Source organism: Megalops cyprinoides, chromosome 11 (genome assembly GCF_013368585.1).
Source record: "Megalops cyprinoides isolate fMegCyp1 chromosome 11, fMegCyp1.pri, whole genome shotgun sequence".
Classification (NCBI taxonomy): domain Eukaryota; kingdom Metazoa; phylum Chordata; class Actinopteri; order Elopiformes; family Megalopidae; genus Megalops; species Megalops cyprinoides.
Window position 1 is genome coordinate 31,697,873 of NC_050593.1, and position 21,492 is coordinate 31,719,364.

General features: G+C 40.6%; 1 protein-coding gene across 1 annotated transcript; it reads left to right on the forward strand.

Moving 5' to 3' along the window:
• The first annotated feature begins 1,491 nt into the window (after positions 1-1,491).
• Positions 1,492-14,934, forward strand: LOC118785943 (speckle-type POZ protein-like A). Its single transcript, XM_036540897.1, has 12 exons — positions 1,492-1,676; positions 5,650-5,814; positions 7,215-7,350; positions 8,310-8,431; positions 9,093-9,244; positions 9,483-9,610; positions 11,149-11,326; positions 11,877-11,932; positions 12,127-12,249; positions 13,054-13,196; positions 13,346-13,399; positions 14,090-14,934. Exons 3-12 carry the CDS (start codon positions 7,273-7,275, stop codon positions 14,232-14,234), a joined length of 1,179 nt encoding a protein of 392 aa, XP_036396790.1. The 5' UTR covers positions 1,492-1,676; positions 5,650-5,814; positions 7,215-7,272; the 3' UTR covers positions 14,235-14,934.
• The last annotated feature ends 6,558 nt before the right edge of the window (positions 14,935-21,492 follow it).

A 21,492-nucleotide genomic window follows, 5' to 3' on the forward strand; every position in this document is an offset into this window, starting at 1 on the left:
CACTGTCGTTAGCGGCACTCTATTTTTAAAACCTGTACATACTTCAAAAATCACTAAAGTACATTCATTCACTCCTCAAAATGATTTCAGAAGGATAATCATTTTATCATGAAACTATTCATCCGTGTACACTTCTTATTACTGTCACCGTTCAACAGTACACTGGATCAGAAATACTGAACTGTGAAAATAAATAAAACTGTAGTACAAAATATTTTTTTCCAGTAATTGACACATACAATAATGCAGTATCATGAGGTTGCTGCACTTGATTTAAGGGACATAGCTGGCACTTGTCGTAGCATTGTATGTTGTCATACACAAAATGTACACTGTGTTCCTGCACAGCCACAGAAGAGCACAGATTTTGCTAATTTTGCAATGCTAACTTCGACATAATTTGTGAATGTTGCACATGTTGCACACATACAATGCTAAATCTCATACCAAGAGGATATTTCAGTTTATGATGAGAGTCCCATAACCCTGTGTTCCCTGGCAGTACTGATGACAACAGCAATGACAAGTACATGTGTATAAAGAGGGTAACTTCTTTATGCAGTGTACTGTCAGATATGCCGATGAATCTGATCATTGGTGGCCCTGCCAACCGTTAATTAAATGAACACGTATTTGATCATCAATTCATTAATCATAGCTTCTTGAAAAAGGGATTTTACATTGTATTTCAAAAGCAAGCAGTAATACAGTCTTAAAATATGTTTGAAATTCCAGATACACAGGTGTAGTCTGACCTTGTGTAACTTTTTGGTTTGGTGAAGACGTAATTTGTTTTAATCCAGATTTGCTCTACCACAAGCTGTCTCTTGTCTACTGACATGTTTGTATTTCCATGCAACAGTGAGAGATAACTTTGTTTTGTACGCACAGATATCAAACAAGCTCATGAGATTGTATGCATTTATGTTTTTATGTTTCTTTGCATGATAATACATGTTTTCATTCATGTATTATCAGACTTCATCACACATTTAAGGAGAGCTGAAAAATTTTATTGGACCAACTTAAATGTGTACAATACAGAAAAATGTCCACCCTGGGTCATGAGAGGTGATTTTTTTTTTCCTGTACTGTTTTTGAATTCCCCTTGTAGTCATTTACTGTAGTATTCTCTGTATTTCAAGATGAACCATAACTCTAGCTGGTTGCTGTACTGGAAGCAAGAGACAGAAAAGCCACACAGTCCCTTCAAAATAGATGGCCAGTTACGTGTTAGCTGACTACCTACCAACAATACTTAAATAGCACATATAATATAACACAAAGTTAGCTTAGGTGTATATTGTAATGTCATATTCTCGGTCCATACATGGGAGATGTAAACAAAGCAGTCTTGACACTGTTCTGAGAGGAAACAGGCCCGAGTGGAAGAGACGGGCAGGCGGTGGGCTCGCATCTACTGGCGTGCAAAGCAGGAAGTTTTACCGAGAGCTCCGCCGACCGCGCATGCGCCGACTGCTGTGAAAGCTTTCTAGAGCCGCAGTCGCCGCTATGGGCATAGCGCTGTTTTAAGAGAGAGTAAAAAAGAGGAATTATTCGTTTGTAAAAGATTAAAAAAGTTAATTCTTTACAGAGTCGAAATAAAAGTAAGACTAAAGGGAGAGACAACGATCGAAATGTGTGTGGTATATACCCGGTAGAAGAGTGGAGGAAAGGTTTGTAAATGGCTTTATTTTTTATTTTTTCAGTGTTGAGTGTAATTACACAAAGGGAAACGTTGTTGTTTGAGCGAGAACCATTTAAATGTGATTTTAAAGCACTCTTTATTTTTCACCTTTAGTTAAATAAATTTGCTTTAAGCAGCCCAAAAGTGAAAATGTTGCTAGGCCTTTGTTTCGGAGTGGTGCTTGTTTTGGACGGGGAGAGTAATTTAGGCCAAGCTAGCTGACTAGCTTGCTAGCTGGCGAGCTAAGTGATTTTCCCCCTTCGTTCCTTTGCCTTTTCTTTCGTTGTTGCTAAAATTCAGAGACTTGTCTGGGTCTCAGATGAATGCTACCAGGTCTTGTGAGACTGTTGCTCGCTAGCCAGCTAACAGGCTATCAAATCTCAAATTTTGGCCACACTGTAGCTAGTTATCCAAGTAGCTAGCGTGCAACATGAAGCAAACCTGTTAGCTAGCTAAGCTGAATAACTACTATATGTTAGCTAGCTGGCTAGCTGTTCGGTAGCTAAAATGTCAGATCTAGCTAGAAGTTAATTCCGCATCTTTACAATATTTAAAGTGTAGGTAATGGTTGTCTGACTTATAACTTATATCATCGGGTATTCCAGTGAGATACAGAGACACAGGACCTTAACGTGTCCAAACTAACGAACGTGAATGGTATTTATTGCGGAACCGTTGAAACTTTATGGCTAGCTATCTGATGTTGACAGTATACATCTATATATTGCTAAAATCTGAGAGAGTCCTCATGGCAGGATGAAGAGGGTTAGCCAGGCGCATGTACAAAATCTGAGAAACGAACACGATCGGAAAGTATCACTAAGTTACATTGTTAGAGTGGTATTCAGCATGTGTCATAGTGGCATCTGAAAGTCCACCACAATGAGAGCTAAGAAGAATGGCTATCACATAGAAATGGTCAGGTTTGGGTTGAAATCAATTTAACTATTTGTTGTTTGGCAATATTGTGCTTTTTTGCATTGTGTTGTTAAGGCATTACTTGTCTGAAGAATTTATTTTTGTGGAAGATAATTTATTGGTATTGAAAAAAAAGTGTTCAGTGTCAGAATATAATATTGCAAATACAGCATAGGGAAGTGCATGACAAAACATTGAGTAAAGAGTTGAATGGTGAATATTGGACTACACTCCCACCCCTTCCAGACCTAGCAGTGAGACATGTAGACAGTGGTGTGAGTGAGTATTTTGAAGTTATGTCAAAACCTCTGCTTAACAACAAAGAAAAATCCAGGATGCAGAACTTGCATTTTTATTACAGGAAATCTAACTAACTTTAAACTTAGTAGTGATATACAGGAGACAGTTCTGAAGAGTACACAGGAGCAGTCCTGAGTGTTTGTGTGATGTAACGTATTTGCTGCTGTTAGCCACCTGTGCCACGCCCCAAACCCAGCCTAGACCTTGGCCTGATAATACCTGTCTGGGACGTCGCCGGCGTGTTTGAGTGTAACCTGAAGTGTGTGTGGGCATGTGGGAAGAGAAAACAAAGGCAAGGCTCTTTTGGCTCAGAGACAGTCACCCCTGAGCGCCACAGGGAGCGGCGGCAGCAGCAGGAACGATGTCCTTTTCGCATGCAGCATTCTGCTGCTCTCCCATCTCGATGCCCAGCAGGCCTGCCCCCGTCTCCATGTGCAGGGGAAGCGTCTGCTGCGTTCGTTCAGTTGGGAAGAAAACTGAAACGCAAGAAGGAAATGATAAAGGAACCTGCTGACCAGCTGGCCGAGCAGTCTGAAGCATCCACTCACAATATATATGGTAGAAGCGTGGAGGGGGGAAGCAATCTCGGTGGTCCAAATGAAAATGGGGAAAAATGAATGCGCTACATCTCTGTCGGTGAATACTGACTGCTCAGCTACAGCTTGTTGTACCCAGAGTCCAAGAACACGAGATGCAGACCCAAAAAAACTCATAGAGCAAACAAACTACGGTCCACCAGTCGCGATACCACAAATAAAAAATAATAAGGTGCTAAACGAAGATTTTTTTCATACAATAAGCAGCCAAGATGTTTCGGGCATACATAGACTAGACAGTTAGTTAAAGCCAAGTAAAAGACAATAGCCCACCTTTTTTTCTGGACTCTATTAGCACACCCCATACAGCTAACCACATACCAGACGCCGACAGTCTGCATTCACTTGCACAAGATTGTTGGCTGGCGTTGGTGGACTGTCACCATCATTTTGTTCCTCGCAAGAAGTATGGCTGCCCGCAGCTGCGTAAAGACGTAACCCACAGCGTGCCACGAACGAAAACAAAAGACGGGGTCAACGTGTTGCGAGTGAGGGAATGTGTGTTTGCTTCCTGGCACATTCGCATTCAGAGGAGCACAGAGCCTCCTTGTTCAGCCATTGGTGGACGAAGGAATTACAGATCCCTCCCACCTGTCAGCTTCAATGTCCAAGATGGTAAATCAACACTCTTATTATTATTTATCTGAGAAGCACACCCCAATGTCGGATAAACTCATTGGTCAGTGTTCCAGATGTTGAATAATCAGATAATCCAGTATTCTGGCTGTCCCCAAATGCATTGTGGGTGTTATTGCGCCAATATAAAAATGTGGAGAGTTTGAATGTCCTGTGTGGTGTTGCCTGTATTCAGTGAATTCTGCTCCAGTTACAAAATATAGGCAATTGTACATGAATGCATTTGGGGTCAAAAAGTGAGATTCATGTTTCTTGAAATACCGTGTCTGGTATTGTACAAGCATTTGATGTTCTGAAGTGAAGAAATTTATGTTAAGATTTGCTGTAGTCTGGAAGGAATTCTCAGTCATTACTGAAGCTACACCCAAGAGGATAAGCACTCTGTTTTCTTTTTGGCAGCGGATTTATTCAACATCATTGCGAGCTAATGAGCGTTTGCAAAAGGCACATCAGATCCAAATATAGTCCTGCCTCATCTACCGTGGCACTGACAAGTCTGTCCTGTTTGTTGTAATTTGCTGCCTTGAATGAAACCAGAGGTGGTGTCTGTGGATGGTGTCTTACTAGAGCTTTCCTTGAGGCATCCTCCCAACACAGACCTGCTCAGGTATTGTTATGCAGTTTACGCACAGAGCCTCTGCCGTTTACATTCCACACCAGCAGTGTATTTAAGAAGACAGCTTAAGTATACCTTTTTGGGCGGCCATATTTATGCGTTTTTTTATTTCAGTGGGAGAGCCACTGAAAAAAGTGTTCAGTGGAAAGTATTAATGTTTCAGAGCTGTAAAATGGAAACTGATGTGTGGTTAGTTTGTTCAGGACTACTTCTGTGTGGCGTCTCTGGCTCTGTTGTAGGGATGAGAAACTGAGTCCTCTAGTTGCTGTTTTGTTTTTTTTTTTCTTTTTTTACTCCAGTGTTAAGACGTATTTTGAGATGCTAGAAACTGCATGTTGGTAATCTCACAACTTGTTCTATATCCCATTCTATTCTACATTTAGGCCTGTTTTTGATATGATGTGCTATAGGCTAGAAAGGTAGATTGTCTCCAAGTGTACTAGCATATTTTTTGGTAATGCAGATGTTTAGTGTCTGTTCTGCTAAAATAAACCACATATAACCACAAAGGGTTCTGAAACTCTTATAGATCACGATTAACAGTTTTTCTGTGTGAATGACTGCTCACTTTCCCAGATAGATCCTGAAATACCACCTGTAAGCATTGTTTTCTGCCTGCTTGTGTTGTATGTCCCCAGTGCTTACTTGTACTGTCACAGAGAAATAAGTCAGCTCCATTTTTGATAATACAAGACAATTAAAATGGAAAATTTGAGGTGTTAAATTTGTTAGTTACGAGTGGTTATACAAAAAGGCTGGATAATAATTTTTACTTTTTAATCTAGGATGTTTTAGTTGTCCTCATTTTCTGTAGTATTCAGAGCATATCTTATTTGACAGGCATTTGACCAGTTTCAGAAAGTAATGGGTACTTCACAATTTCACATTGTCTCCAGGATGGGTTCTACACCAACAGCGTCAAGCATGCAGTGATTGGCTAGTCAACAGCCCGCCTTTTCAACTCATTCTTCTGGTTACCCCATCCCCTGTCATCGGAGAGGAACTTTCATGGTGATCTCCTCAACAGTAGCATGAGATATATGCCGTCCCCAGAACATTTGGTAAGTACAAACAGAAGTGAATGAACCGTGTTCAGTGTTTAGTTGTAGGAAGGCCAGACGTTTTGCCTGCCTTTGCACACATATGTTGAAACATGCTGTGCGGTTATATTCACAGAGGGGCCAGAGACAAAATCAGCATTAACTGGCTCAATAATGGTTCTTGGATAAAACTGCCGGATATATTAAATATGTATCTCTAGTTAAATTCCAGTTCCCCAAGGCTTCTCTTCAGAAGTTAGATTTGTTTCACTTTAATTAATATTTGCATTATTACATTTCAAGTGCAGTCTGTGTCATTTGAATAAACTGAACTTTTGTAATGCAAGGATTCCCCCTTTTTAATGAATATCCGGTGGTTTGGCCTTGCCGGCATTCACTAAATCGGCAGAAACGTCTGACATGTTACGTTTTGACTGTTACATTGGTTATTGTTGCTTGTAACACTTGCATGACTGCAGACCCCTTTTTAAGTTTTTTATCTGCTCCTGTGCACATGTGTTCGGTGTTGTTCAGTTATTGAAGCGTTCAGGTGCTGTTTGTTATTGTCTTATGTGTGGTCCTTGTAAACATGCCCAAATGGGGCATTTGTTCAAAATCGTTCCGTCTTGGCAAATATTTTAAAAAGGCTGATTTTTTTTATTTTTGTGCATTTTCATACAGTTAGTTAGTGCACACATTCATCCAACATAAACTTGAGAAATGGATGGAGAAACAGCACTGAAAACCAACTGACAAATTTGTTACATACAGAAAATTATATGTATTTATGTTTATATTTTAGTTTTTAGATTGTAGTGAATACTCACTGAAAGGGGTTAAGCCATGGGCATTGAGCGGTACAGCATGGTTTATTTCCACAGACAGTTCTGGGAATTTTAGATAAAAATGATTTCAGCAACTACCTTGATAGTTTCCACACACCATGCCAACAGTGCCGAGGGCTGGTGGAGGAGGCATGAGAATTGCAAAAATTAATGGTGTGTAATACGTCATACGACCCTCCTGAATGTCTGATTTGCATTAAAGGGTTTTGCTTTTTCTTATTTGATAGAAATATACAGTAGATAATGATGAGGTCGTATTCCATTGTACACCTTTAAAAAAAAATAATAATCTGGACTATCTAAGATGTTCACAAGCCAGTCTGAAGGAGCCTGGAGAGGTTTTCATTGGTGTCTCTTCCTCCTCTTTCCCACTTCAAAGCCAATTTGAAAAGCTTCACAACCTGTGAAGACACCATTGTAGGTTTCGGCCGGAAAGAGATTTCTGATGAGAGTGTAGCGTAGTGGTGGTGGGTGGGTGGTGGTGGTGTTGGTATGACATGCCTGGCCGGGACGGCCGTGCAAAATTGCTGCTGTTTATGTTTCTGACGACGCCTTTGCCCCCTTTTCCTCGGGTAGGTTAAGTGGTGAAATTTAAGGGGACGTCAGCGCTTCTGCCGAGAGGCTCAGGCTGCCCATGGCTCGGGTCCCGACCCCGCCTCCTCCAGGGGAGACGTCCAGCGGAGCTGTGGCTGAGAGCTGGTGCTACACACAGGTGAGACGGCGGCATCCCTCAGTGGCCATACCTCGCTTCCCAGCGGTCTGTGTGTTGCCTGTTATGCTACATATGTAATACGAAAGTGTTTATACATATGTAATATGATAAAATGGTAATTGAGAAAAAATTCTGCTCACTTCTTTCTGTATTTTATGTAAACAAAAGTACAGCTGTGGTTTATTATTATTGAACCAAATCTGCCTCCTTGGTCAATAGAAATCGAAAGAGCACATTGGAAAACGACACAAGGCATGAACTGGAGTTTTAGAAAATTTCTGTAGAATTTTTTTACTTGTCATCAGCAAGTATAAGTGAAGCTCTTTTCAGCTGTAGTTGAAGATGAATCCAGACAACAGTCTTTTGAATCTCTATAATAAACCCCCATTTTATTCGCCTTTATTTTCCCCCAAAGCATTCTAGTTATATTTATTTGATGGTTTAGGTGAATCTTGAGAACTCTGCTATAAGAGGCTATTTAGCTTTAATTAAAGCATCAGATTCTAAGTGTACTCTGTGTAGTGCACCATATTGAACAGGATTTTTGAATTCCGTTTGGAGTGGGAGGCCTGTGTGAATGGAGATGAGTGCTGACTCATGGCTGTTCTGGTAGTTTTGAGCAGTGGTAAACCGGTAGGTTTGATAGGACTATTGTGCCCTTATGTTCAGAAAATCCTGATGGCTTCTTCAGAAGTGGTATGGCCACCACAGTAAAATGGCTTTTTTTGTGTAACCAGCCCCCAATGAAGTTGCCTGTGGAATCATAATCATGGTGCAGATGTATATTTATTTGCCTTGCCAGATAAGATTTTTGCTGTCTACAGTCCTCTCTGAATTATCCAGATAAGACAATATAGGATTTTGGGGTTTGATGTGAGAAATCAATTTTTTCGCCAGTTCACACTGCAAATTGTGGGAAGACTAGAATGTTCCATTAAGTCCTGGGTTGTTTGTTGCAGGTGAAAGTAGTGAAGTTTTCCTACATGTGGACCATAAACAACTTCAGTTTTTGTCGAGAGGAGATGGGGGAGGTGCTGAAGAGTTCAACCTTCTCGTCGGGTCCCAACGACAAGATGAAGTGGTGAGAATGCCAGCCTCCTACACAACACGTCGCTTGGAATCGATAGCAGCAGCCACTAGTGATGGTGTGAGAGTGAGGGCTTCATGAGTCCAAAGTGGGCGGATCATGTGTTGTCAGTGCCTGGCTGATCTGAACCAATCAGGGTGTGACTGCCACCACATGGTGATTATTAAGTGTCCCTTCCCCATCACTGAAATCAGCCTCAACAAACCAAAGCAGTTTCTGCCATCATTTGCCAGTGTTTTTCACAGCATTTGTGTGCTCTTCTGGGGCCTATGGAACCACAGCTCCACTCTCAGAGGAGCAGAAGGGTCTTCTGGGATTGGAGCACAGGTTTAATGAACAGCTCAGGTCAGGTCATTACACCTGAGCTCTTATTTGATCAATTAAATCACTTCATTTTTTTCATCAGGTACCAAAAACTTCTCTGATTGGACAGAACTTATTGTCCCCACTATTCAGTGGCGATATACTGTGTGTGTGGAACCTGCTGGTCTCTGGCATTTCAGACTGGCCTTCGTTTTGCTTCTGATTTAGCCCTGGCTTGCGCCATTTTGTCTTGTGTTTTGTTTGTCCGTTTTCTCTTTCAAACCTTCAGCCCCTCAAATGAATTTCTACCGCCAAGCGTTTTCGCTGAACTCTCCTCTGTTTCTCTGCTTAGGTGCCTGCGAGTGAACCCAAAGGGACTCGATGATGAAAGCAAAGATTATCTCTCACTGTATCTACTGCTTGTTAGTTGTCCAAAAAGTGAAGTCAGAGCAAAGTTCAAGTTTTCTTTGCTGAATGCAAAAAGAGAAGAAACTAAAGCTATGGGTAAGAGCGGCCGAAATGTTCTCAAGAGTTCTGTTGCCTTTGAAGTCTACAGAGCTGTGACTCAGAGAGCTCGAAATACCATGCCGTGGACGTTAGCCTATAACAACTACACACTCATTCTAACCTATTAATGATGATGTAAGGCTTTTTCCCAGTCTTGCCTGTATTCAAGCTGCTCATTCCTACTCAAGCAGACCATCTCCAATGTCACTGAAATCTTTGTCTCTCTGCTTTACAGAAAGCCAAAGAGCATATCGATTTGTTCAAGGGAAGGACTGGGGCTTCAAGAAATTTATCCGGAGAGATTTTTTGCTTGACGAAACAAATGGGCTCCTACCAGATGACAAGCTCACGCTGTTCTGTGAGGTAATTCTTCACCTTTAAGAGCTGTGTTTTCACATTGGTGGGACAGACTCAATGCTTGGCAGCAGCCACATATAACCTGCCATTCTGGTGCCCTCTGTTGAATCTCAGTGCGACGGTTATGACTGAGGAGAAGGGGGATGGTGCCTTCTATAGCTGGTTGTACATGACAACAGGTTTTTTCACTCAAGCTGGACAAAGTCTGGGAAACTGTGTAATTACGTAAAGTTTCTGTACCAGAGTGACAGAGTTAAATTCCTGTAATCAATACCATAGACTCAAAGCAAGAGGAAATAAGGGGGATGTAAATTGCATTAGCATTGCCTGTGCTGTCTGTTGCCAGAGACAAAAGCAGCACTGTGGATCTATTAAGTCTTAGCTGAAGTGAGGGGGAACGGATATCGACCCTACCTGGTGTATGTTTTAAATGCAAGAGTCTCGGCTGCCAAACCAGATATGTACATAACCGGAGACGGTGATCCCAATTCTGCCTTTGATCAAAGCGTTGACTCCAAACTGCAGCTGAATCATGATCTCTCTTTAATTGGAGCTGTGTTACTCATTCAAAAAGGCTTCTGTACAGAGTGCATCGTTAGAAAGAACATCGTGGAGTCACTTAGGGATGACTGAGTAGATTGTCCTTTGATTTTTGCGATGCACGTCAATCATACAATAAACGGATGCATTAAAGTTACAACACGGGTTGAATTGGGGGTCTCTGCGTGGGCAGTTTCTTAAAGCAGATCAGATACAGATGACAATGGAAAATCTCTCCTCTTTAATCAGAGATATCTTGGGGAAGTCCATCAGTTTGGACAATAATTGTGTTGTGTGCTAATTGCAGGTCAGCCTTTCTGGTGAAGTGCATACAAGAGTTTCTTATAGCCTGTCAGCATTCATAGTATGTGGAAGTCTGTAATATTTTCACACTGAAAAAACATGGAAGGTATATAAAATATCCAACTGTTTGAAAAGTCATGGAAAATTGCCCAGTTGAAAGCTGGCAAACTACATCCATCTTTCTTGCGGTGTCACAAGTTTGATGTCATTTACAGTACAGTCTAGACAATGTCAGTCTGCTGACATTGCTTACAAATTGGCTGCGTCACTGACATTAAGTGCACTACCAAAGTGGCAGTCGCTTTGGCGAAGTAAAGGCTGCCAAGAGCATTTGCAGTTTTAATCTTTATATGGGATGGAATGACACTTAAGGTGGCAACGATCTTGTGTCTTGTTGGTCTCTGTGGAGACTTGTTGAAGTGACTGAGGGAAGGGAGCATAGGAGTGTAATTTAGTGAATTTCAGACAGGGTCAGCTTTGTTTGAAAATGGGCTTTTTCAGTGAGAAGATATTCTGATGATATCTTTGTGTGTCTTTAAGAGTTTCCTCTCTGAAGGTCAGTCTGTACAGCGCTAGATTACCGAAGAGTTTACTGTTCAGTCTGCTAACATTCTAAGTTGAAAAAATAGTCTAAAATCACCTAATATTTTCTCAGATCCTCCTGATGTAACCCATTCTAAATCGACCCAAACCATTTTTAGGTCAGCGTGGTCCAAGACTCTGTGAACATCTCCGGCCAGTCAAACATGAACATGCTGAAGGTTCCGGAATGCCAGCTCTCGGACGACCTGGGAAACCTGTGGGAGTGCTCGAGGTTCACCGACTGCAGCCTCAACGTCGGGGGCCAGGAGTTCAAAGCTCACAAATCCATATTAGCAGGTATTCACCCCCCCCCCCCACCACCCCCGGTCCTGCTGACAGGGAAGATCGGGGATTTGGGAATGCGGTGTCTCCCCCCCTTTTCCCCTCCCCGACACTGCCTGTGTCAGCACTGCTGAGCCGCTGTGTAGAAACTGTCACTTAACACCCTGTCACACAGCCACATGGAGGGCATGTGGGGGCGGGGCCCTGGGCCACTGTCAGCCACAGAATCATACATCTATTTCCCCCGGTTATTTATAGCAATTATTTGAGGAGTAGTTATTACATTCAAGATAATTGTGAGATATTCAGAAATCCTGTGGTTGCATTTGACAAAAGAAAAGTCAAGTGCAATAGCCTGTATAGTTCTGCAGTCTAATAAATCTTTGAAGTTTTTTTTTTTTTCCATTTGACAGTCAACTATTGTGTAATTGGTCTGCATACTTTCCATACAAAGATACAGTAGTGTAGTTTATAGAGCTGTAGATATGATATTTTCAGATGGATTTAGATGCATGAGATACACCTGCATTTGCTCAGTGTTGATGTTTACATTTTTCTTTAACAGCCAGATCACCCGTTTTTAATGCCATGTTTGAACACGAAATGGAAGAAAGTAAAAAGGTAAGTTTTGCATTGAACCTTTAAATGGTCTTCTCTGAGGTGACATTGAAAAAATGAATTTACAGCATTGCGGTAGGTACATTTGTGTCAGTTATTGTTAATAATTGGGTAATACATCTCCTAAAGAATGTGTGATTTAATACAAAAAGGTTGTACAAACCAGGTTGTCATCCCTCGTTGCATCTGTCCCACAGAACCGAGTAGACATAAGCGACGTCGACCCGGATGTTTTTAAGGAGCTGATGGGTTTCATCTACACAGGAAAAGCACCAAACCTGGAGAAAATGGCTGACAACCTGTTGGCTGCAGCTGACAAAGTAGGTTGTTCAAAATGAGGCCTGTGCGTAATTAGAGGTCCTCGAATGCCGATCACCAAGCAATCCCAAAATTGTTCTCGTTTTGTAATTGGACATCGGCGTGTCAGAATAATGAGTCGGTGACACATTTCAGAGGGGAACAAACCAGCGTTTCCAGGCCGTGTTTCTTTCCTCTCCTGTTCATTAAGGGTGAGGGTTTGGCCTCCTTCCATTACTTGCGTTCACTTTGGAACATTTGGTTATTATACGCAGCTAACTGTGGTATTACATACTCATAATTGCTACTGAATTTCGAAAACCACCGTTATAAAAGGTTCACATTCCTCACTGTTGTGTTTTAAAGTGCAACAGATTGAGTGGCTTTCAGCATGAATTGCTGCATATCTTGATAAAAATGGCATGCCTCAATTATTGAATGGTAACTGTTAGCATTATTATTTTTTGATGAATAAAAAGGAGGCCTACGGGCGTAGCTGTCTATACAAAGAATAGGTTGTGCTGAATATCCTGAAATGATTTTTTTCCCTAACAATGGAATACAGCATTATTTTAACAAATGTATTTCAGCTTTAGACAGTCAATATTTTAGCAGAAATAATTATAAATAATAGTGAATTTGTTAGTTTTAAAATTTAATGTCCATACAGTCAGGCCTAAAAATTAAAATATACGTGTCACCGTGCCCATCCCATCATGACAATCTCCGTGCCCAGCCGTAGCACTGGAGCAGTTTGTGAAAAGGCAGACAGAGAGCCATGTGGGTGAAACTCGTTGTTCTGTCCCTTCCACGCACCCCCCCGCCAGTATGCTCTGGAGCGCTTAAAGGTGATGTGTGAGGAAGCACTGTGCAGCAGCTTGTCGGTGGAGAACGTGGCCGACATCCTCATCCTCGCCGACCTGCACAGCGCCGAGCAGCTCAAAGCACAAGCCATAGATTTCATCAACAGGCGAGTACTGCTGAAAACTTCCCTTGATAAATTCCTGCAGTTTTTTTTTTTTCCTCCCCCTTTTTACAGGTCTGAACATTCTTTTTTTTTTTCCCTTCCCTCTGTTGGTCTTTCTCTCTTTTTCTCTCTTTCTCTCTCTCTCACATTAGGTGCAGCGTGCTTAGACAGCTGGGCTGCAAGGATGGAAAAAACTGGAATAACAAGTACGTAATTAGCCAGTGTGTGTGTGTGTGTGTGTGTGTGTGTGTGTGTGTGACACATGATTAATAACAAAGGCTTATCGGCCGCGGTGAGATGCATTCGAATGCATTCCTGTAGGTGCCACAATACGGATGGTGCAGCCCTGCTTTTCTGTGGGAGTCCGTATCTCTTTATCGGTGTTATTAATAAAAAGTAATACCTGGATAAGCTTTTGAAGAGGGGAATGTTGTAAGATGTATAGAGATGTTGAAAATCCTCGGAGAGGTAGACTCCGTTTGTCTTGCTCGAGCCTGGCTCGGGCCCATGTCCATTTTGATGAAGGACACCTTGCAGTATCAGCAGAGATGAATCATGAGGTGTGTGTTAATGTTTGGTTCAATAGACCTTGTGGTGTTTTATTCATCGGCTCGCCCGATGCGTTCGTCACACAGCACCTCACGGTGTTCGATAGACACCCTCTGGAACCCGAGTGGTCTCAAGGGTACAGCAACAGGGTCTCTCTCAGAATGTCCCATGATCCTTTGCTCAGGTGTCCAGTATCCAAAGCACTACTGAACCCTTTTTTGTTTAATTCTCTAACATTCCCAAGTATCCATTGGCATTATTTCATCCCGATTTCTCTTTGAATGCACCCACTCTTTCATTTGTTTTCCTTTTGTTTCATTTTTTTTCTTTCTTCATGTGTTTTTCAGTCATGCAACAGACATAATGGAGACTGCGGGCTGGAAGTCAATGATCCAGTCCCACCCCCACTTGGTGGCAGAGGCCTTCCGTGCGCTGGCCTCGGCACAGTGCCCCCCCTTCGGCCTGCCCAGGAAGCGCCTAAAACAGTCCTGACTGCCCAGCTCCCTTCAGAGACTTTCACACGGAGAAAATATAAAAAGGAGTCTGCCGCCATTTCTGGGGCCCCCCCCAACACAGAGCGAGAGCGGGGATGGAACCGCTTGTGTTCCGGTGCGGTTCCCCCCTGCTCCCCGGGTGGAGAGAACATGGAACGTGACACCATGGGTTCCACTTCGCTTCTTCAACCAGTGGAAGTTTGGTTTTGGTCTTTCAGCTTTACTTTGCAATCTTTTTTTTTTTTTTCCTGTGATTTCAAAAGGCCTTAAACTGTCTGCCGTTGCTCCAGAGTTTATATTGTTACTTCTATTTAACTGTGTGCCTGTCTTGTCAAAAGAGACCAGACCTCTTCCTCCAGTTTGCACTAGTTCCCACAAATGCAACAGTTTTGATATGGAGTTCCGTAGGAATGTGTCAATAATGTGTTTGATTATTGGGAAATATCGTGTATCCGTAATGTTTAGCTCCTTTTGTGACTAGACATTAAAAAAAAGTGTGAACATGTTGAGTGCAAGGTCATTTCTCTTTACACTTTTTAAAATAACAAATATGCCCCATATTGATGGCACCATTTTCATGGAAAGGCAAGTTTAACATCTGCAAAGGACTGGAGTAAAAGTACATTACGGCTGTGAGGTGGAAGTACCTGTGAAACAAGGAATGCGATAAGAAAATTATGTATGCTGTATATAACAGAAGGGACTGAATATGTCTGTATTCTTAATTATTTGGTAAATATGAGGATGTTTACCACAGTCTGTTTACAGCAAATTTCCTTTACACTTGCGTCGACCTTATTCTTCAACTTTATTTCCACCATCTAAGATGACTCATTTTTCTTTCAAGTAATTTAGCTTTCCATAATTTCATCCAGTGGCAAAGCTCCAAATCTTCTGGAATTAATGTTCTTCGGTTGACAAAAAAGGTGGTTTTGAGATCAGAGATAAAAACATTAATTTGTAGTTCTGTGTTGTGGGAAAGGTGTTCAGATCCATGTTTTCTGTGGTCAGTATTCCTTTTCTCCATTGACATGCATAGATGTGTAAGAATTTGAGTGGAGTTCATTTAACCCATGTGCAATGATAATAGCCACAAACACACTTGGAAAAATATCTAGGATGCTGAGCGTCCGGGTTACAGTGACATTGTTATTTTATGTTGTTTATGATGGATTTGCAACTTAACTCTTCGAAGGAAAGTGATTTGCCTTTGATGATTTACGGAATAATTGTGAAACATCATCCATTGATCTTACTGGAGCCTTAAAATATACATTTGGTCAGCATACTTTGTGTTCTCGCATGTTGCTGAAAGTCAGAATCTTATGTGATACTGCGGGCATCCCAATTCCGAAATAAGTCAAAGCTTCACTGAAATGAGTGCAGTTACTTCTGAAAAAATATATAGACTGAAATACCACACTAGATTGAGATGAATGAAAACCTGCAGTTTGTGTATAATAGCATTTAAAGTAAAGTATATGAGCTTAAATGAGCTTACCAATATAAAAAGGCAAGATCCAATGGTCAGTTATCAAAAAGCCCACTTGGGACATTTGATAAAGTAGTATATATGAACATTCATGATGCTGATGATTTGATGTGTGACTCATTGCCTACAGTATCCAGACTTGCATTCTTTTTGAGCAGAGATCATGGATCGTTCAATTTCTGCCTTCTCCATTGGCATGTTCTTTGCACTGGTATCATCCAGTAGTCTTTCTTTGACACTTTGGAAATTCCCTTTATTTCTCTTGCATTCGTTGAACACAGCACATCCCGGTCACTTAGATTCTATGATATGGACCTTCACCCACAAATATGTTCTGCAAAGCTTAACCAAAGCACAAGTTCCCTCTTCAGAAGAGCTGTTGCGGTGTTTTAGTATGGCACTGTCAGAATAATATTGCTGCCGTTGAGTATAAAAGAAATGCAAAGTGTTCAAGCAATGCGTATTGCACAAGTAAAAATGAAACATTCTAATGCTACCAACACACTGCACAGAGTCACAACATATATTTTACAAATAACTGCATGTTTTTTTTTTTTTAATGCTATTAAATGTATTCACACCATGTAATTGTCTAAAAAATAAAACCCTGTAAATATAATCCTGCATCAAGTTTTTGTTGTTTGGAAGTGTATAGAGGCCTCTGGAAATTAACGCCAGGTATAAAAGGATGTTGCACAGAGGAAAAAAAAAAAAAAACAGTGCTTCGGTAATACTCATCACAGTTAAAGAGCTGCTGAAAGGCTAACAAGAAGCTGGAGTGGCCATTATGAGGGTATTGGAACGGCCTAACAAGAAGACAACAGGACTTCACATAATGAGGGGAAAGGCATTCTAAGCTGCTGTTGTCAGAAATAAGTCTCAGAAAAACACTAAATGACAGACTGGGCCTCTTTCAAAAGGAGGATGCACAAATATGTGCTAATTGCAGGGAAGTTTTTCTTATTTTTTTAAGGTAATTATTTTAAAAACATTCTGTTGCTCTGTGCAGTGTTGGTGGTATTAAAATGATACATTTATGTTTGTGTAAAAAAAATTCATTTCGCACTTGAATATGTGCTATAGCTCATTTTGAGTGCTTACCTAGGGTGTCAATACATTTAGTGGCCTCTGCATATATATATGTGGGTGCGTTTGTATGTGCATGTGTGACCATGTAAAGCATACCCAAAACATAATCAGTATCATGGTAAGGTACCAGAAGACCCATTGTCTTTCCCCCTTAAAAGCAGAAACGGTAAGTTAAATGTTTTCTTTTTGTGTGTTCCACAAATTGTATGTTTATCATGTAAAGAAGATGAATATTTAGCAATACATAAGAATACTGTAGTCCACTCTTGCAAAACTATTTTAATGATGTGAAAATTTTAAAAGTTGGTTAAAGAGTGATATCTATATAAAATATTTCAGGTTTCTCATTTACTTTCAGCTCCTCTCTTGTTTCACCAAAACACATCATAGCACCTGTTGGCTAATTTATTGCACATTCTAATGCATATTCAGGGAATGCATTTCAGAGCATATCAATGTTGTGGTAGTAATGAAGCAATTTATGTTTTGGGAGAAGTTCTTTGTTTAGTCTGTGCTAGAACACTTGGCCAGCTTCTCTCTCCCATAACGGTAATTTTATTACCATTTTAAAGTCTGGTGCAATTAATTGCCTGGCAGTAAATGTAATGGTTATCCCATTCTGTGCATAATTTCAATTAGTGTTTCTGTTTGGATGTGTGGAGTGTTATTGTAAAGCACGTGAGCTGAACTATGTCTGCTAATCTGTTAATGTCCACCATAACTGTGGTGGACCATTAGGATTTTATGAACACTTTAGAACATGTAAGTGGCCAATTTGGTACTGATTGACTTGCTATTTCTATGCATATCCATATCCAACGAGAGGAAGTTGAGGTTATAGTATGTCATAACTGAGTCACAAATAGGATCTGTCATTAGGTGTATTTCCATTTTTTATTCCACTTTGATGTTATTTATAAATCAGAGTATTCTCATGAATTAATGAATTAATGACAAAACTATTTGCATCTTAAAGGGTAACTTTGCTTGAAATCTAAAACTGAATGTTTTTATTCTTACCGTAGTTTCTTATGCATGGTCAAAAAAGGCAAAGAAGTGGAGAGTGTCTTTTTAATTAATTAATATTTCCTAAAATACTAATCAAGTGCAATCTCTCTTTGACCAATCCCCAAAATGTGACTGTTAGCACAAGAGGAGTTTCCTGATAAAATAGATATAAATTCAGGACATAAAGCAATCAGGAATGTTTTGTTTTATTTGTTAATGTGTAAACAAGTGATTTAGACAGAGAAGGGGGGTTTGAGCAATGGATTTTGGGATTTCTAGGAGGGTACACCCTGGAATAGGTTAGAAAACTGCCAATTGATTTCAAGTTAGCTTATGTTTGTCATGATTTTAAAACAAATGGAAACCTTTTCAATATTCAGAGGCCATTATCTGAATGGCAAGGGCATGTCTGTTAAATGTAAGTTTTCAGTTAACCTTTAAAAAAAATCAAATTTTGCCCATATTAACCAACATATTCTATCATCTCCAAAACATTATGTATGTACCATAAGTGGTCAGTGCAACATTAATTCCAACAGTTTTACCATGTATCCCAAAATCGAACATTTAAAGATCTAGCTGTAACATGAGTAGTTGCTTTTGTAAAGGTTTATTGTCTTCAGTTAAGATCAATAATGTCTCTTTGTGAATGAAAGTGTCACCTTTGTCTTGAACAAGGCTTTCCACAGAAGGAGAATCAGCAAAGAAAAGGATACCCAAACACGGTTATTATGCTCTCAAGTACTCCAGAGAATGATAGCTGTGTGTGGGTACTCTTTTATCTGATTTTGCATTATTCTGATTTTGCCAAGTACCTGCATAAGTTAACGGATGTGCGCTTTCCTCTGTGAAACTGCAGGTTTCCACAGAAGCAGCTCAGTTAACTGTACAAAAGAAGACAAATCAGAAAGCAGAACAGAACGCTATGTCACCGCTGCTTTGACAGTGGGTATTCAGGTTAAAGTCTTTCAGAAAGGCAAATAATGGAATATAAAAAGCAGCCAAAAAATGGGGTCCCATCTTATTCCGTACCCACTGAGAGCTGTATCTTTCTTTGAAGTGCTGAATACAAACACTGGCAGCACATGAGCTCTCTGCTCACAATGCCTGTCACAGCAGTGCACTTGCTAGAAAAGACCCTTGCTTAGCGTCATCCCGAGCCCACATTAACGCACACGTCTGAAACTCAGGAACAGAGTGCGGTACATGTAAAACAAGGGCTGTATGCACTATGGCACGTGAGAGTACACCAGGGTTCCAAGTGCTTTTTGGGTTGTAGTTTTTCCACTTAGAATGCCATGTTTCTAACTCCTGCCTGGGCTGTTAAGTTTCCACTGACAGGCGCATGGTCTTTTTTTTTCACGTGCTGCCAGTCAGGAGGGCTGAATAGACCAGCAGCAGACAGGGCTGGGATGAATAGCACTGAAGTGTTAAGTGTTGAGTTTTTTTTTTTTTTGGGGGGGGAGGGGGGGGGGGGGTTGAGTTGGTAGATGGGTTTTGAAGAAAATAATTTTCTGGTTCTTTGTTTGCATTACATTATTGTCATTTTGCAGATGCTCTTATCCAGAGGGACTTACATAGGTTACAATTTTATCCATTTATACAGCTTGGTATTTACTGTTGTGGGTTAAGTACCTTGCCTAAGGGTAAAACAGCAGCACCCAAGCAGGGAATTGAACCAGCAACGTTTTGGTTACGAGCCCTGCTACTTACCACGATGCTACTCTGCTCCATGTTTACAAAGACTTAATGAAATTAGTCCGGCTGGATGGTGAATAAAGCATCCATCGACAGGTTGAGAAACGCACCTTTGATCTTCTCCTTGAAACCAAGGACTCGGGTGGTTAAAGACAGCCAGTGGTAGGAGGTGTGGAATGCCTGAGCTACATCAGCGAAAGCTGCTCTGTGCTCATCCCTCTCTACGGCTCACAGGAAAATGTCAGACATCACCAAACATCACACTAATGTGTCTTCTTTTCTGCTCATCTCTGCCACCACTCCAACTGTGACTCTGCCACAAGGACATGGAACTGTGGTTTTCAGTGCAGATATAAAATGTAACGGTGTTATGTTCACACAGAAGGTGGTAAGTGTGAAAATAGGCTTTTTTTAATCATCTTGTTTGAAAACGTCTTGTGTTCTAATTGGCCATCTAGGGAGGTTAAGACCTAGTCGGGTTGCTATAGTCTGAACATTTCGTTGACCATACACTCAGTATGTCCAAAGGTAGAGAAATGTACTGTAGGCGGGAGAGAACACAACTACTTAGGATACGCTGGGAGCAAGCTGGATTTGCTTAATCAGTTTAGACTGACTGTCATCTCTTGACAGCTTTATGAACAGTTTTGCTCCTCATAATTATATAAATCTATTCTGTCAGACTGCTGCCTGGATCACAGAATTTGTTTCAGAACCCTAAATTCCAATGGCGTCAGTATCATTTTGTAGAGTCCTGTTTGTGGAGGCCTTTTGCACATTTTGTGATCTCTAATTGTTATCGATTTTGATATTTCCTTCAGAATATTTATTTCTGGTGTTCACAAATACATATCAAACCTTGAGTTGCGAAAGGATTCTGAGAAAGCAGGCAAATTCAGTTCATGTACAAAGGGTGCCTCAGATATGTTGATTACATTCATTGAGTTGTGTTATTGAAACATGGACTGCCATATTTGGCGATCTCCAAAATGCACTTTACATTCTCTCTGCCTCCCTATAATAAGGGAGATGGACCCTCTACATACATTGTCCTGTCATGTCTCTCAGCATGGTCATTATACATTTGTTACTGTGAGCTTTGCCTGCACAGATCATCACTGAGCTGTGTGGAATAATGATTACTGCTCTGCTTTGAATCTAGGATGGATCTGCCATTAACTGATGATTCCTCAGTCATATCAATCATGTCAGCTTTTGGGAAGCCTAATCCTAAATATTCCTAGCCTGATATTCATATATTTCAAGTTGATCTGGTTTCCTGTGAAGCTTTTGGAACTCTGATTCAGTAAACCCAAACCTTTTATCATACACTCCAGGTGATATTAAGTTTGAACAGATACAATTTTGCAAACCCTATTGGCATTGCTGAGTGGCAGTGACAAAAAGAGACTTTCCTTCATCACCATTCTACCATCAACAGCTGCAGTCTATCTAGATGAGATTGCATCTGTCACTTTTCTCAAGTTGTACTGCTTGTAGTGTATGTGCTACAGTACACCTCCAACATTAAAATTCTACATGGTAGCATCCAGAATGTAAAACCTTAATGACAACAGACCGAGCCATTTAGATAGCTCATCATCTAAATCAAGATCTAACTCATCATTGTGCCAAGAGTCAAGCCTTGTTCTTAACACTCTCTGCTTCCACAACGAATCTTAGTAAGACGTTCAATGCGTTAATGACTCCCTGCATGAAAAAGTACTCCTGCTGTCAGTGTGAAATTTATCAACCGGTTTCCACCTATGCAATTTAGTTCTGCTGACAGAACTGAGAATAGCTTTGGTGGTCCATTTTATTAATACCTTTCGAAATCAACTCAAATCAAACCCACATATATGTTAAATATGTTAAATAGCACAGAGGTTGCTGAATTTTAAATGTATTTTTACTGTGTGATTTAAATGCTTTTGCATACATTTTTATTATTTTTTTTTTACTTAATTTA

Excerpts from the sequence above, each read along its gene's own strand:
- LOC118785943 (XM_036540897.1), top strand. The coding sequence starts at position 7,273 with ATGGCTCGGGTCCCGACCCCGCCTCCTCCAGGGGAGACGTCCAGCGGA. Across the intron at positions 9,245-9,482 it reads AGAAGAAACTAAAGCTATGG|AAAGCCAAAGAGCATATCGA; the intron begins GTAAGAGCGGCC and ends TCTGCTTTACAG. Across the intron at positions 13,197-13,345 it reads GCCATAGATTTCATCAACAG|GTGCAGCGTGCTTAGACAGC; the intron begins GCGAGTACTGCT and ends CTCTCACATTAG.